Consider the following 18,195-nt stretch of genomic DNA (forward strand, 5'->3'; position numbering starts at 1 on the left):
AACACTTGAACCACAGCCAAGGGTACTCCTTGGGGAGCTAGACTCAGAAGGAGCTGATCCATCACACTGTCCTCAGAAAGTTGTTCACATCACATCTGACTTGGGCTCCCAAACAGAAACGGTGCCACAAAGGACAACCAGCTCACTGAAGGACAGCTGCTCACTGGAACTCCAGCTCTCTTCATGTACAATGGAGATGGAGCCAGTGCTTGCAAGCACTTGTCTGAGCTATTAAATGGCCAGGATCAAGCGCTTTTGACATACCAAAATTATAGAAAAAACCAAATTGATAAAACATATTTTCAAACTTGTGACCTTGAGAGAAAAAAAATATTCCTAGAAGAAAGCTCTTAAGTAAACACAGCAAACATCACCTGACACTACAGTCTTGGCTCAATTATTAAAACCTAAAACTGATATTTCAGGGCCTCTCGCCATCTGAGATGGCCCACACTGTCTGCGGAGTGTGTTTCTCCCAAGGCCACTCTTACCTTTTGAGAAGGACTGCATTCTGTCTGTGGAATGTGTACCTCTCTAAATAAAACCATTGCTTCCTATCACTTCGTCTCTCACTGAATTCTTTCTATGATGAAACATAAAGAAGCTGAGCTTCATTAAGTCCTTGGGCCAGATGGTGGAGGAGAAGGACACGCACTCACGCCCTCTTGCAAGAGCACCGGAATCACAACTAACTGCTGAACAATCATCAACAGGAAGACATTGGAACTCACCAAAAAAGATCAACCGCATCCAAAGACAAAGAAGTCACAATGAGATGCTGGGAGGGGCGCAATCACAATAAAATCAAATCACATAACCGCTGGGTGGGTGACTCACAGACTGGAGAACACTTATACCACAGAAGTCCACCCACTGGAGTGAAGGCTCTGATCCCCACGTCAGGCTTCCAAACCTGGGGGTCCAGCAACGGGAGGAGGAATTCCCAGAGAATCAGACTTTGAAGGTAGCAGGATCTGACTGCAGGACTTCCACAGGACTGGGGGAAACAGAGACTCCACTCCTGGAGGGCACACACAAAGTAGAGTGTGCATCGGGACCCAGGGGAAGGAGCAGTGACCCCATAGGAGACTGAACCAGACCTACCTGCTAGTGTTGGAGGGTCTCCTGCAGAGGCGGGGGGCGGGGGGGAAGCTGTGGCTCACCATGGGGACAAGGACACTGGCAGCAGAAGTTCTGGAAAGTACTCCTTGGCGTGAGCCCTCCCAGAGTCTGTCATTAGCCCCACCAAAGAACCCAGGTAGGCTCCAGTGTTGGGTTGCCTCAGGCCAAACAACCAACAGGGAGGGAACCCAGCCCCACCCATCAGCAGACAAGCGGATTAAGGTTTTACTGAGCTTTGCCCACCAGAGCAACAGTCAGCTCTACCCACCACCAGTCCCCCCCATCAGGAAACTTACACAAGCCTCTTAGCCTCATCCACCAGAGGGCAGAGAGCAGAAGCAAGAAGAACTACAATCCTGTAGCCTGTGGAACAAAAACTACATTCACAGGAAGACAGACAAAATGAAAGGGCAGAGAACTATGTACCAGGTGAAGAAACAAAACCCCAGAAAAACAACTAAATGAAGTGGACACAGGCAACCTTCCAGAAAAAGAATTCAGAATAATAATAGAAAGGACAATCCAAGACATCAGAAAAAGAATGGAGGAAAAGATCGAGAAGATGCAAGAAATGTTAGCAAAGACCTAGAAGGATTAAAGAACAAACACCTAGAACAATTAAAGAACAAACAAACAGAGATGAACAATACAACTACCGAAATGAAAAATACACTAGAAACAATCAATAGCAGAATAACTGCAGCAGAAGAAGGGACAAGTGAACTGGAAGACAGAATGGTGGAATTCACTGCCATGGAACAGAACAAAAAAATAGAATGAGGAGGTGGCTGCTGTTGCAGGGCAGACTATGGCAACTCAGGAAGCCACTCCAGGAAGCCCGTCAGAGGAGACGAATGCTCTGGACATGCCATCAGATTATGTTGTAACAGAGACCCAGCCAGAAGGCCAACACTGAGGCTTTTACTTCTGAGAAAGCACTTTCTATTCCTTTCCCCTTTGATGTGGATCCAGCCCTGTGACTGACAGGGTCTTGGTGCTCCAGCATGGTGTCAGGCTTTTGTCCTGGACATTCAGGACAGTGGACCACAAGAGACCTCCTGGCCCCACATAATGTCAATCGGCAAGAGCTGTCCCAAAGATCTCTGTCTCAATGCTAAGACCCAGCTCCACCCAACAGCCAGCAAACTCCTAGTGTTGGATGCCCCATGCCAAACAACTAGCAATACAAAAACACAACCCCACCCACTAGCAGAGAAGCTGCCTAAAATGATACGAAGTTCACAGACACCCCAAAACACATCACTGGACGTGGCCCTGCACCCCAGAAAGAAAAGATCCAGCCCCACTGACCAGAACACAGGCACCAGTCCCCTTCATCAGGAAGCCTACACAAGCCACTGAAAACAACCTCACCCACTGGGGGCAGACACCAAAAACAACGGGAACTACGAACCTGCAGCCTGTGAAAAGGAGACCCCAAACACAGTAAGTTAAACAAAATGAGAAGAGAAATATGCGGCAGATGAAGGAGCAGGTAAAAACTCACCAGACCTAACAAATGAAGACGAAATACACAGCCTATCTCAAAGAGAATTCAGAGTAATGATAGTAAAGATGATCTAAAATCTTGTAAATAAAATGGAGAAAATACAAGAAATGTTTAACAAGAACCTAGAAGAACTAAAGAGCAAACGAACAATGATAAAAAACACAGTAAATGAGATTAAAAATTCGCTAGAAGGAGTCAATAGAATAACTGAGGCAGAAGGAGTAAGTGACCTGGAAGATAAAACAGTGGAAATAACTACTGCAGAGCAGAAAAAAGAATAAAAAGAACGGGGGACAGCCTAAGAGACCTCTGGAACAACATTAAACACACCAACATTCAAATTACAGGAGTCCCAGAAAAAGAAGAGAAAACAAAAGGTTCTGAGAAAATATCTGAAGGATTATAGTTGAAAACTTCCCAAACATGGGAAAGGAAATAGTCAATCAAGTCCAGGAAGCGCACAGAGTCCCATACAGGATATTACTATACGCAGCAAGGATCTCATTCAGACTTCACGGAGAAATTAAAACCTGTACAGACAAACAAAAGTTAAGAGAATTCACCACCACCAAACCAGCTTTAAACCAAATGCTAAAGGAACTTCTCAAGGCAAGAAACACACAAAGACATACATAAACCAAACCCAAAACAATTAAGAAAATGGAATAGGAACATACATATCGATAATTACCTTCAGTGTAAATGGATTAAATTCTCCAACCAAAACTACAAGACTGGCTAAATGGATACAAGAACAAGACCTGTATATATGCTGTCTACAAGAGACCCACTTCAGACCTAGGGACACATACAGACTGAAAGTGAGGGGATGGAAAAAGGTATACCATGCAAGTGGAAATCAAAAGAAAGCTGGAGTACCAATTCTCACATCACACAAAATAGACTTTAAAATCAAGACTATTACAACAAAGAAGGACACTACATAATGATCAAAGAATCAATCCAAGATGATATAACAATGGTAAATACTTAGGCACACAAGATAGGCACACCTCAATACATAAGGCAAATGCTAACTAAGAGCCATAAAAGGGAAAATTGACAGTAACATAATAATGTTAGAGAACTTTAACACCCCACTTTCACAGAACATCCAAGATGAAAATAAATAAGGAACCACAAGCTTTAAATGACTCATTACACCAGAAGGACTTAACTGATATTTATGGGACATTCCATCCAAAACCAACAGAATATACTTTCTTCTCAAGCACTCATGGAACATTCTCCAGGATAGATCACATTTTGGGTCACAAATCAAGCCTTGGTAAATTTAAGAAAACTCAAATTGTAACAAATATCTTTTCCAAAAACAATGCTGTGAAACTACATTTCAATTACAGGAAAAAAACTGTAAAAAATACACACACATGCAGGCCAAACAATATGCTACTAAATAAGCAACAGATCACTGAAGAAATCAAAGAGGAAATCAAAAAATACCTAGAAACAAATGACAATGAAAACACGACAACCCAAAACTTATGGGATGCAACAAAAGCAGTTCTAAGCAGGAAGTTTACAGCAATACAATCATACCTGAAGAAACAAGAAACATCTCAAATAAACAACCTAAACTTACACCTAAAGCAATTACAGAAAGAAGAACAAAAAAAACCAAGTTAGCAGAAGGAAAGAAATCATAAAGATAACATCAAAAAAAATGAAAAAGAAATGAAAGGATCAATAGCAAAGATCAATAAAACTATAATCTGGTTCTTTGAGAAGATAAACAAAATTGATAAACGATTAGCCAGACTCGTCACTAAAAAAAGGAGGGACTTCCCAGATGGCACAGTGGTTAAGAACGTGCCTGCCAATGCAGGAGACATTGGTTCGAGCCATGGTCCAAGAAGATCCCACATGTCAAGGAGCAACTAAGCACGTGCACCACAACTACTGAGCCCACGTGCCACAACTACTGAAGCCCATGCACCTAGAGCCCATGATCCGCAACCAGAGAAGCCACCGCAATGTGAAGCCCGAGCATGGCAAAGAAGAGTAGCTCCCGCTTGCCGCACCTAGAGAAAGTCCGGGGACAGCAACAAAAACCCAACGCAGCTGAAATTTAATTAATACTTTTAAAAAAGAAAAAAAAGAAGACTACTCAGATCAACATAATTAGAAATGGAAAGGGAGAAGTAAAATTTGACACAGCAGAATTACAGATGATCGTGAGAGATTAATATAAGCAACCATATGCCAATAAAATGGACAACATGGAAGAAATGGAAAAATTCTTAGAAAACCACAACCTTCCAAAACTGAACCAAAAGAAATAGAAAATGTAAACACACCAATCACAAGCACTGAAATTGAAACTGTGATTAAAAGTCTTCCAACAAACAAAAGCCCAGGACCAGATGGCTTAACAGACGAATTCTATCAAACATTTGCAAAACAGCTAACAAGTCTCCTCCTCAAACTCTTCCAAAATATAGCAGAGGCAGGAACACTCGAAAACTCATTGTACAAAGCCACCAACACCCTGATACCAAAACCCGACAAAGATGTCACAAAAACAGAAAATATAGGCCAATATCACTGACGAACATAAATGCAAAAATCCTCAATAAAATACGAGCAAACAGAATCCAAAAACACATTAAAAGGATTATACACCATGATCAAGTGAGGTTTATCCCAGGAATGCAAGGATTCTTCAATATATGCAAATAAATCAATGTGATACACCATATTAACAAACTGAAAGATGAAAATCATATGATCATCTCAATAGATGCAGAAAAAGCTTTTGACAAAATTCAAAACCCATTTATGATAAAAGTTCACCAGAAAGTAGCCATAGAGAACCTACCTCAACATAATAAAGGCCATATGTGACAAACCCACAGGCAACGTAGTTCTCAGTAGTGAAAAACTGAAACCATTTCCTCTAAGATCAGGAACAAGAAAAGGTTGCCCACTCTCACCATTATTATTCAACAAACTTTTGGAAGTTTTAGCCACAGCAATCAGAGAAGAAAAAGTACAAAAAGGAATCCAAATCGGAAAAGTAGAGGTAAAATTGTCACTGTTCACAGATGACATAATACTATATACAAAGATGATCCTAAAGATGCTACCAGAAAACTACTAGAGCTAATCCATGAATTTGGTAAACTAGCAGGATACAAAATTGATGCAGAGAATTCTCTTGCATTCTTATACACTAACGATGAAAAATTTGAAAGAGAATTAAGGAAACACTCCCATTTACCACTGCAACAAAAAGAATAAAATACCTAGGAATAAACCTACCTAAAGAAACAAACTGCAGGGCTTCCCTGGTGGTGCAGTGGTTGAGAGTCCGCCTGCCGCTGTAGGGGACACGAGTTTGTGCCCGCTCCAGGAAGATCCCACATGCCATGGAGCGGCTGGGTCCGTGAGCCATGGCCGCTGGGCCTGCGCGTTCAGAGCCTGTGCTCCACAACGGGAGAGGCCACAACAGTGAGAGGCCTGTGTATCGCAAAAAAAAAAAAAAGAAACAAACTGCATACAGTTTTCTGTATGCATAAAACTATAAGACCCTGATGAAAGAAATTAAGGATCATACAAACAAATGAAGCGATATACCATGTTCCTGGATAGGAAGAATCAACATTGTGAAAATGACTATACTACCCAAAGCAACCTACAGATTCAATGCAATCCCTATCAAACTACCAGTGGCATTTTTCACAGAACTAGAACAAAAAATCTCACAATTTGTATGGAAACACAAAAGACCCCAAATAGCCAAAAAAATCTTGAGAAAGACAAACGGTGCTGGAGGAATCAGGTTCCCTGACTTCAGATTATACTACAAAGATACAGTAATGAAGACAGTACGGTACTGGCACAAAAAGAGAAATACAGATCAATAGAACAGTGTTGAAAGCCCAGAGATAAAACCACGCAATTATGTTCTCCTTACATTTGAAAAAGGAGGCAAGAGTATACAATGGAGAAAAGACAGTCTCTTCGATAAGTGGTGCTGAGAAAACTGGACTACTACATGTAAAATAATTAAATTAGAACACTTCCTAACACCATTCAAAAAAGTAAACTCAAAATGGATTAAAGACCTAAATGTAAGGCCAAACACTGTAAAACTCTTAAGAGGAAAACACAGACAGAACACTATGACGTAAATCACAGCAAGGTCCTTTTTGACCCACCTCCTAGAGAAATGGACATTAAAACAAAAATAAACAAGTGGGACCTAATGAAACTTAAAGTTGTGCACAGCAACGGAAACCACTCCATTGCCAACAAAATGAAAAGAATCCTCAGAATGGGAGAAAATATTTGCAAACGAAGCAACTGACAAAGAACTAATCTCCAAAATATAGAAGCAGCTCATGCAGCTCAATGACAAAAAAACAAAAAACCCAATTCATAAATGGGTGGAAGACCTAAACAGACGTTTCTCCATATACACATTGCCAACAAACACATGAAAAGATGCTCAACATCAGTAATTATTAGAGAATGCAAATCAACCCTACAATGAGGTATCACCTCACACTGGTTATAATGGTCATCATCAAAAAATCTATGAACAGGGGCTTCCCTGGTGGCGCTGTGGTTGAGAGTCTGCCTACCGATGCAGGGGACATGGGTTCGTGCCCCGGTCCGGGAAGATCCCACATGCCGCGGAGCGGCTGGGCCCATAAGCCATGGCCGCTGAGTCTGCGAGTCCGGAGCCTGTGCTCTGCAATGGGAGAGGCCACAACAGTGAGAGGCCTGCGTACCGCAAAAAAAAAAAAAAAAAAATCTACAAACAGTAAATGCAGGAGAGGGTGTGGAGAAAAGGGAACACTCTTGCACTGTGGGTGGGAATGTAAATTGATATAGCCACTATGAAGAACAGTATGGAGGTTCCTTAAAAAACTAAAAATAGAACTACCATACGACCAGCAATCACACTATAGGGCATATACTCTGAGAACACCATAATTCAAAAAGGGTCATGTACCACAATGTTCACTGCACACCTACAGCATGTGTTCCACAATGACAGAAGCCACCACAATGAGAAGCCCATGCACTGCAAGAAGAGTAGCCCCCCCTCTATCCACAACTAGAGAAAGCCCGTGCACAGCCAAAAAAACACAAAAAATAAAGAAAGAAAATATATGTTACCCATATTTAAAAAAAACAAAAAAAAAATCAGTAATCTTTTGATGTTCCAACTACCTATTCTTTGCTGCAGAAACTCCTATACACCTGAGCTCCCCACCTTTTCTCTGTGGAGCAATCTCTCAGAGTTATCTGAGATGCTGTGTCCCAGGCTTAAGTCCTCAGTTTCTTCAACCAAATAAAACATAACTTTCAACGTTTTGGTTGTACATTTTTTCAGTCAACAGCTCAAACTTAGAGAAGATTATCAGTATTACCATCCAATGCCATGAATAAATGTCAGATTTTCAAATATTTCCTAACTTAAATGGAAAATTTTTTAAAACTCAAGAACAGAAATGAGAAATGCTGTTTGTGTTTTAGAACAATAAAAAGTATATTTGGCCTAAGGTCTCGTGATAGAGAGCTCCTAAAATACTTGGAATGTCCTGAGTGAAGAGTGGCTCTTAAGAGCCACTTTTGATTCACTTAATGCTAATGAGATGACTTAACAGCGAGCCCTTAGGTATCCTCAGGATGAGGCAGGTAGGTAGGAGAAAGCCTGCAGATTAAGCTCTATAATAAATTCCTGGAAACTGAGATTTGATGCATCCAATTCCTCAGGGAAATAAGTTCCTGAGCTCAGGAAACTTCCAGACCTTATCTATGTACCTCTTCATTTAGCTGTTCATTTGTATCCTTTACAATATCCCGTATAGTAAATTGGTAAATGTTTCCCTGAGCTCTGTGAGTCACTTTAACAAATAATTCAAATTCAAGGACGGGGTTTGGGAAACTCTGATTTACAGCTGGATCATCAGCAGGACACGTGACAACCCTGACACAACTGACTTCTAAAGAGGGGCAGTCACATGGGACTGAGTCCTTTACCTGTGGGATCTGTTTTATCTCCAGATAAATAGTGTCAAAATTGAGTAAAATTTATAGGAGAACAGTGACAACTGGAAAATTGCTTGATGGTGCTGGAAAACACGCCAGGGTTACTCTTCCGAAAAGTTCCACATTTGTATTTATAGATGAAAATATCAAACGACATCTCTTTCTGTGATAAGGTTTTAAACACAGGTTTGCAGAAAGGCAAGCACAGCAGCAACGCACGTGTATGTTGTTATGAATTTTACAGAATGATCAAATTTATTGAATATTTACATGGAATTACATAAAATTTTCACATTTCCATCTACTCTATTTTGTTTATCATTGCTTGTTTTGTTTGAGCTTAGAAGAAACTAAACAACAGTTCTAAGTGCCTTGATAAAAAGTAAAAGAAAAAAAGAAAAAAAGTAAAAGCAATTACATTTTTATATGACACAAACATAAATTAAGCAGAAATTTTAAAATAGAAAAAGATTACCTTTTGGATAATCTTCCAATAAGAGGTTGAAGTGACCTAACTGACAAAAGAATTCAGACTCCATTTTTCCTTCAGCTTTTAAGATTAAAGATTCGTAGCAGCGAACAGCCTAGAAATGAAAAATATAAATATTAAGAGAAAGGTAAAATCCTAACTGTATCCTTTCTGAGAATGCATATACACCCCATGAGATTACCTGAGAAATCAAAACAATCAGTGTCAGCTCTACCACAGACACAGGACTCAATTTTTCTCATAAATTAGAAGAAACAGCTTTCTAATTACGTATTAAAGGAGCCCTGCTGATGATCAAAGTGCTCTTCCATATGAAAAAAGGGGGACTCAAACCTGCCAAATAAGATAACTTAGGAGCTCCCTTTGATTTTTGTTCACATAACAAAACTACTCTCAAACAAACACAAGCACAAAGAACTTTCTTGAATTTAGGGAGCTAATAACTACATGTGATTTTTGAACATTTGAAATGTAGCCAATCCAAATTGAGATGTGCTGTAATTGTAAACTATACAACAGATTACAAAGACTGCATACAAAAGAGTAAAATATTCACTAACAATTTTATGTTAACCATTAAATAAAATATATTATTTAATTTCATGTTTCTTTTTACTATTTCTAATACAGTTGTTATAAAATTTAAAAATCACAAAAGACATTAAAATTTTATGCTTCACAACATGTCTATTGAACCAAGTTGCTCAACAGTAGCTACCGTCAGTACTAATCAGCTATCTTTGCAAAGAAACGCTAGCTTTTAGACCACCATACACAATTTAGTGTATTCTTTCTGGAATATATGTTAATTGTTTTCTTACTAATGCTCCTCATATATTTCAACCATACTAACTTGAATATTATCCCACCCCAATACCTACAGACACCTCTCACACTTTTATTAGAGAAAAAAGTAACACTTAAAGAATCCCCCTTTTTTTTTAACTTCAGAAGTCTGCAAAATAAGAAATGATTTATTAAAAACATCATAAAGAACAGTGTTCTGCAGAGTTGTCACTAATGATGGGAAACTTTTTCATGTATTAAGATATGGAGGGGAGTTCCCTGGTGGTCTAGTGGTTAGGTTTCCACACTTTCACTGCCATGTCCCGGGTTCAATCCCTTGTCGGGGAACTGAGATCCTGCAAAGTTGAGTGGCACAGACAAAAAAAAAAAAAAGATATGGGGAAGTCATTCTGGCTTTTAGATGGTTCAGCCTAAACTTTGTGTGAACTAAAACAGCCTGACCTACTACCTATCAAACACACATAGCACATCTAGTTTAACCATTAACATAAAGAACTTTATGTTCAAAGATAAGGATAAAAAACTCCCTTTTTATACTGTCCATGTTAACGCTCCTTGGAAGACAAGGTTCGCTTCCCAAGGTCATGCTGTCCAGCTGTATCCATCTCTTTTGAAATCTGGAAGGAATGTAACCCTGTAATGTTTGATATATGTTCCGTGTTCTGATAAGGTGTAAGACTGTGCTGAAAACCATGCTTCAAGGAACAGTTCCTCAGAGCTACTGAGAGGCTACCCTGGCACCTATGCTAGAGTTCTCAGTTTGGCTTGAATAAAACTCTTTTCTAGGGCTTCCCAGGTGATGCAGTGGTTGAGAGTCCGCCTGCCGATGCGGGGGACACGGGTTCGTGCCCCGGACCGGGAAGATCCCACATGGCGCGGAGAGGCTAGGCCCGTGAGCCATGGCCACTGAGCCTGCGCGTCCGGAGTCTGTGCTCCACAACGGGAGAGGCCGCAACAGTGAGAGGCCTGCGTACCGCAAAAAAAATAAATAAATAAAGGCTGAACTTTCCTTCTCCACAAACTGGTGTCAGACCCAAGTCTAGTTCAGTAACACTAAAACTCCTACATTTTTTAATGTGTTATAATTTCTGATACTAGACACTTGAACTCTGTTTAAAGGAATATAAGTAAATAGAGATATATCCCATTGATGCTAGAATAGTAAGCTACAAGAGATACTTGATTTTGTAATAATACTATTTGAAGTCAAAAGACTAATTAAAAATGTAGACTAGGGCTTCCCTGGTGGCGCAGTGGTTGAGAGTCCGCCTGCCGATGCGGGGGACAAGGGTTCGTGCCCCGGTCCGGGAAGATCCCACATGCCGCAAAGCGGCTGGGCCCGTGAGCCATGGCCGCTGAGCCTGCGCGTCCGGAGCCTGTGCTCCACAACGGGAGAGGCCCGCGTACCGCAAAAAAAAAAAAGTATACTATACACAATTAGCTATTTAAAACAAAACTCAAGCAAATTTCCATCCTTTTTGTCTGTCTGACCTTAAACATGTACATGGTTTGTTGGTGGTAAAAAATGATGCTGACAGAATAAAATATCAAAGCAGATGAAGGTGAACAAGGTGACAGCAGTGGTTTTACAAGAAGAATGGAGTTGGGGGTAGGGACTTGCTTCTTTCCAAGGGGCATGTGGCAAAGTGTGGAGATATTCTGATTAACCTCCTACAATGCACAGACAGGTCAGCTTCCCACAATCCAATCAAAAATGTCACCAGTGATGGTGAACAGAGAGCAGAGTGAGCTTGGACTCTGAAACATTCCCTGGTAATTCAGCGGGTATGACTCCGTGCTCCCAATGCGGCGGCGAGGGGTGTTCGATTCCTGGTCAGGTAACTAGATCCTGCATGAATGCCGCAACTAAGAGTTCATCTGCTGCAACTAAGAAGCAGGCATGCCACAACTAAGACCCAAAGTATGCAAAATGAATAAATAAACATTAAAAAAAGAAAGAAAGAAAATACAGGATACTGGCCCCAGAGAGCTGAGGTGCACATGAAAAGAATGAGTCCAGTGAGCGCAGTGTGTATTTTCTGAAAGCGCTGAATTCCTTAACTTGGGATATCTGGTTTTCTTTAATTAACAGTAACCTTTTGATGTTCCGGCTACCTGTGTTACCAAGTTGAAGCTCGCTCTGCTGGCCAGATGACAGGCCAATAAAACGGGAGACCAGGTGTTGAGGCAAGGAATACAACTTTATTCGGAAAGCCAGCAGACCAAGAAGATGGCGGACTAGAGTCCCCAAAAAACCATCTTGTCAGGGTCTGTTTGCCAGCTTCTTTTATAGAACAGAGAAGGGAAGGACATGAAGAAGTAAAGTAAAAAGGCCATTAGTATTGCCTGGCTTGGCCAGCATGGGGAGGGAATGTATTATTAATTTCTTCTTTTCTGTAGCCATTCACAGGTGCACAGGGTCAGACTGTCTCCCTATAAACTGAACAAAGGCACTTTAGTTTAACATTCAGGCAGAGAGGCAGGGTTCCCTGAGGCAGGCCATTATGTATGATTATGTTAAAAAAGCAACAAAAAGCAAAGGTTAATGTCAAAGAAATATCCGAAGTGGAGTCTGATTTTGCTCTTCCCTGTTACAATTCCCCAATGTCAATGTCCATTCCACAATACTGTGGAAAAAGGGGTGACAACCGTTTTAACTGCTTCGTCAGATGGATCTTTCTGAAAGTGCCCACCATTGGTGCCAGTTTGTTCCAAATGGTGGGATTTGTCTTCTTTTGTTCCTCTTTGGAAAATGTCTACTTAATCAATGTTCACAACCTGAAAGTTGAGATTTATGTTTTATTCAGCAGGAATATTTTTAGGACTTCAAACCCAGGAGGCAGCATCTCAAGTTAAGAAATTTAGCACTTTTCTACGTATGAGAATATGCAAGAGTCTGGGCTCACTGAAATCATTCCTTTGATATACACCTCAGCTATCTGGGGCTTGTATCCTATATTTTCACATCCTGAGTTTCCTCACAGCTCAACTGAGGGAATGGCTTCAGTTTGATGGCTGCTAGATGGCAGGTATTCTTCCTGAGTTTCCTCAGGGTTCATGGGCTCACGATGGAGGGCTGCAATCGTTGATGACGGATACGGCAGGGAGAATTCCATTCCTCAGATCTTCCCCGTTTGGTTAGGAATTTGACCAATATTTGGAAGACATTTCATGACGAAATTCTGTCCCACAACTGGCAGGCTCATCCAAGGTCAGGCAAAAATTGTTGATATGCCACTCCAGGTGCTAATTTTCGGATTAAGCCCTATCAATATTTAAAGATTCTCTGGATCCTCTAAATAGTCTAAAATGATCCAGGAGATATTTTCCCTTGTTGCTTCTTCCCATACCTAGAAATCACACTATTACAATTATTTTACATTGTAAATGTAATCTATTTAAGCTATTTCCTCAAGATGTTAGCCATCATCTATTTTGTATGGAGGCCTGGTTACACACTACATACTGTAAGAGACAACAATCTTATAAAATAAACAAGATAAAAGTAATGCAGCTAGGGACTTTCCCTTAAGGTGCAGTGGATAAGAATCCACCTTCCAATGCAGGGGACACAGGTTCGAGCTCTGGTCCAGGAAGATCCCACATGCCGCAGAGCAATTAAGACTGTGCACCACAACTACTGAGCCCATGAACCACAATTACTGAAGCCCGCGTGCCTACAGCCCATGTGCTACACAAGAGAAGCCACCACAATGAGAAGCCCGCACACCACAACGAAGAGTAGAGCCCCCCTCCTCGCTGCAACTAGAGAAAGTCTGCACAAAAAAAAATAAATAAAGCAGCTAGTAACATTAATAAAGTCATAGAGCATCAGGGAGACACAAACCACAAACAATTTGGAAACAAAGAACAAATTAAAGCAATGATTAGCATAAGTAGTTGTAATCCAGTTCCAATAAAATATCAAGCCAGGAGAGCCAGCTGGAGAGGCCAAATTCTGGCAGGATCAGGTAGAGAGAAAAAGATAAATGTTTAATCTTTGTTCACAAAGAAATACTTTATAAGAGGAAATGTTTTCTGGAAAATAAAGATTAAAGCTAGTATATTTCTCAAAGTCATAAAGTTATACATCATATTCATCAGTTCATTTATTCCCATGTAATTGTTTCCCATTAATGTGGATAAAATTATCAGGTTTCCTATTAGTTTTGTCATTTGTTACCCAGTCCAGTGGTATTATCTAAGGGCTATAAGACACTTTTATATGTTAAAGTTTCCTTTTTACAAGTCTTCTTGAACATGTGGCAGTTTTTTGCAAAGTATTATCTTAGATGCCTATGAATGATGAAGGTCTTAAAGAGGCAAGGTTAAAAATGATTACAATTTTTCTTGGCAAAGAAGTTTATCCAAATTGCTGTAACTTACAACATTTTAAGATAAAGATTAAAATTATAACATTATACCAGGACATATATTAATTTCAGGAACGTTACATAATTTCTAGAAGGTCTATATTAGTGACATTTACCATACAGTATAACCTATGAAGATTTATTACTCATTTGACAATTCTTCCCATGTAATTTAACATACTGAACAAACCTATCTTTCTTTAGGATGTTACAGGAGCCCTTTGAAGCATACTAAAGTTAGCCAGAGGCCGAAAGAACTTCATTAGAATCTGATTTAGGAAGTTTTGTCAAAAAACAAAAACAAAGAAATTTTTTATATATATATATCTATATCTATATCTATATCTCAAAGGGTCTAGAACACTCAGTCAGATAGGATCATAGGTCACTGAGAAACAAGTTACTTAACCAAAGCAACAGTAAAACATTTCAAAGGCAAATACAGAACTGATCACTTCAAAGGTAAAGAAACTTAAAACCTGTCATCAAAGGCAGTTCAACATTTTAAGAAAACTTGTCCTCTTAACAGAGAGAAAGCCAAATTCAAGTTTTGCATCAGCTTACTTTTAAAAATTCATTTACTCAATTACGTTAATCTCAGCCTGACCATGCATAAAACTCCTTTTACTCAAAACATATACCTCGCTTATATACTCTACACTGAAATGTTTTATTATTTTCAGTAGCTTTAAATATATATTTAAATTAGAATCCCCAACTCTTAAAAATCTTACTTTCCAGTGAAGACCAAGAGGCAAGTAATAGTTACCGAAATCTGGAGAGACTTTTAGATCATTTTCAGAACATAATTATTCCTATAGAGTTTACCTAGAGGCTCTTATCTCGTTTACATTTACTTTCGTTAAATCACATCAAGCGATTTTTCTTGCTGACAAATCTGCAACAGATATAACAAGATTTCATTTAAGTTCTATTAAACCTAGGTGCACTGAAAGTATTATACTTGATGCCTCTAAAGACATGTCTATATTAATTGCATCAACAAACGTAAACATCAATACCAGGTATTAATTTAATACTAAATATTTCCTAGTTCACATGAACCTGAAACTCATTTAGCTTAATGTCTCTTGTATTTAGAATTGTTTGGTTTGTAAGCGCTTCCTTTCCTTTAAGCCAGTTTAACAGAGCTCATCCACAAATCAACATCAACAATGTAATCCAAAGACAAAGACACATTCAAACATACAAACAAACAGACAGACCTCATAGTTCTCATTTCAGAATTTCATCCCTGAGTCAGGTAATGCAATGTAAAACCCATCAATTTACAAAAGACGTTGCATTAAAGTTGGGTTTCTGGTAGATGGAACAAATCAAGCTTACTTGTTAAATCTTTTTATTTACAGAAAAGACACTTAGGATTTCTATTTACCCTTCACAAGTCAATTTCTAAATTACTTTACCTTCTTTTCAAAACTTGCATTTTAAAAAGATGGCAGAGATGAGGGTTCCTGAGAAGACCAGATAGGACATTTCCATCTCGAAGACACAGACAAGTTTCTTCTAGGAAGATTTTGTTTCCTTCTCTGGGGTTTCCATGAGTAGCATGTATACGCTTAAAGCATGCTCCGGTGGGACCCTGATGTCAAGCTGTCCTGGTGAAAAAGTGACTTGAGCATTTAATTTACAAGGGAAATCCCATCTCAAAAAGGGGGATTGGACACGGGCATATACAAGAAGCTGTATTTCAGGGTGAGGTCTCCTAGTTGGCATTCTAGAGGTTGTAAGAATGAACGGTTTGTACTTCTCCAGAAACTCCTATGACTGGGATAGACTGAGACGTTTTCTGTGCCACCTTGGTGTTTATCACAGATCATGTGGCACCCTTATCTGTTAGAAAGTCAATCAAATTGTTCCCCGCTGTCAAAGTTACCCAGAGCTCCTGTGGGGAAATTAGAATTGGACGCCTCAAGTCTAAGGGAGTCCCCTGGCCTCCTAACAGGATATCAGTGCAAGGGAGATTGTCCTGCTACAGAAGTAGATCCTGGTCCAAACTGGGTGCCCTGTCCGGTCTTTGACGGTGATACTAAACGATGTCCCTGTGCCTTGGGGGTTATCACAGAAACTTCTATTTGATCCCCATGGGTAGGGGAAACAGGAGGCGGTGAAAGGAGTGAATATGTTGGCAGCATGGGGGAGCAGCTGGAAGAACTGCCAGTGCAGGCTTCTTGGCCAGTGGAGGAGCTGGATAGGCCAGAGGGGGGTTTAGGTTTTGGAGTAACATGTTCCCACTCTCATTTCCTCCCTCTTTGCCCTGTAGAACAGGTTCCCCCTTGGATTTCCTTTCAGATTACTACACCATAAGGTGGCAGCCCTCTGAGTCCTTTTCCTCCTGATGCAATAGCTTCTACAACATATGGAATCTCATCCTTTCCCTGCTCTTTTGCAAAATACTTTTAACTGTGAGATCAGATAATAATTGAGTAAGTCACTCAGGGGCCATCGCCCTTCTGATCCTAACATATATTGGGTCCACACCCTATTATGATAGTATATCAGGTCTTTCTTAGTCATAGGCTCATGGCTATGTTTTGCCCATTTATCTACTATACACCCCAAAGGGCTTCCCTTCAGGATAGATGGAGTATTTCCCATTTTTATAAGTTTGATAACACCAAAACACAAAAGACGCAGACAAATTCCAACACAAAAAGCACAAATTCCAATAGCGATGCACAAAAAACCAAAACAAACACACCAGTTCCGAGTCAGGTAGAGTCCAAGAGCAACTCCCCTCTCCAACAGGATACCCCAACCAAATTGGCTTGTCCCATAAAAGAAACGCCCAAATTGAGGGGGGAACGTGTTCCCTGTATGCACACCGGAGCGACTTACCCTCCAAATGCGAGTCCATCGACTCGCAGAAGTTTGACGATTCCTTGCTCCAACTGCCAAGGGCTGGGGTAGCCAGTGCTGCTTCAGGGAATTTTGAAGGGAAGATCCTCAGGACACATGGTCCCGGCAGCTGCTAGGGACTTGCCCCAATATCGCCTGACCAGGACCAGCTAGCCACAGGCAGCAAGGCTCCTGGCTGGCTAAGCCAAATTTGTTACAGGCCAATAAATCAGGAGACAAGGTGTTGAGCCAAAGAATGCGACTTTATTTGGAAAGCCGGCAGACCAAGAACATGGAGAACAAGAGTCCCTGAAACACCATCTTACTGGACTCTGTTTGCCAGTTTCTTTTACAGAACAGAGATGGGGAGGAAGTGAGAAAGTAATGTAAAAGCTCATTGGTTTTGCCTGGCTTGGCCAGCATCGGGAAGGGATATGTTACTTTCTTCTTTTCTGCAGCCATTCACAGGTGGGCAGGGTCAAAGTGTCTCCCTGTGAACTGAACAAAGGCACTTCAACATTCAGGCAGAGGGGCAGGGTTCCCTTAGGCAGGCCATTAGTATGAGTATGATTATATTAACAAAAGCAATGAAAAGCAAAGGTTAAAGTCAATGAAACAGATGCAAAGTGGAGTCTGATTTTGCTCTTCCCTGTTACACCTGCTCTTTGTTGCAAAACATCTGGCTCCCCATTCACCTCCTCAAGCAGTTCTCTCAGGGCTACTTGAGATGCTGCTTCCCAGGCCTGAAGTCCTAAAAATTCCCACTAAATAAAACATAACTCTCAACTTTTAGGTTGTGAATATTTTTTAAACCAACAAAACTAAAGCTTAAATTCTATCAACATTTGCCCGACTCTCTTTTGTCAAGCCCCTTCAAGAATATGCGTGTACCTTTAACTTAAAATTTCCCCAATTCTGCAGTCACTGCTTTGGGAAAGATCCCAGGTATTCTCCTTACTTGCTGCAAGTAATAAACCCTTCCATCAGTCTTTGGCTTTGTTGCGCCTTTT

At 40.4% G+C, this 18,195-nt stretch overlaps 1 protein-coding gene and 1 pseudogene across 4 annotated transcripts in view; one reads left to right on the top strand and one right to left on the bottom strand.

Annotated features, from left to right (window-relative positions):
* LOC137217862 (lysine-specific demethylase 6A-like) overlaps window positions 1-18,195 on the bottom strand; it is a 163,793-nt gene that overhangs the window by 128,996 nt on the left and 16,602 nt on the right. For all 4 annotated transcript variants that reach the window (XM_067724852.1, XM_067724853.1, XM_067724851.1 and 1 more), the window contains exon 3: window positions 9,132-9,240. In XM_067724852.1, the coding sequence (XP_067580953.1) occupies window positions 9,132-9,240 (109 nt within the window). The remainder of the gene's footprint in view (window positions 1-9,131; window positions 9,241-18,195) is intronic.
* On the top strand, window positions 1,931-2,102 carry LOC137217843 (shieldin complex subunit 1-like; annotated as a pseudogene).

This window comes from Pseudorca crassidens, chromosome Y, assembly GCF_039906515.1.
Source record: "Pseudorca crassidens isolate mPseCra1 chromosome Y, mPseCra1.hap1, whole genome shotgun sequence".
NCBI classification, from domain to species: domain Eukaryota; kingdom Metazoa; phylum Chordata; class Mammalia; order Artiodactyla; family Delphinidae; genus Pseudorca; species Pseudorca crassidens.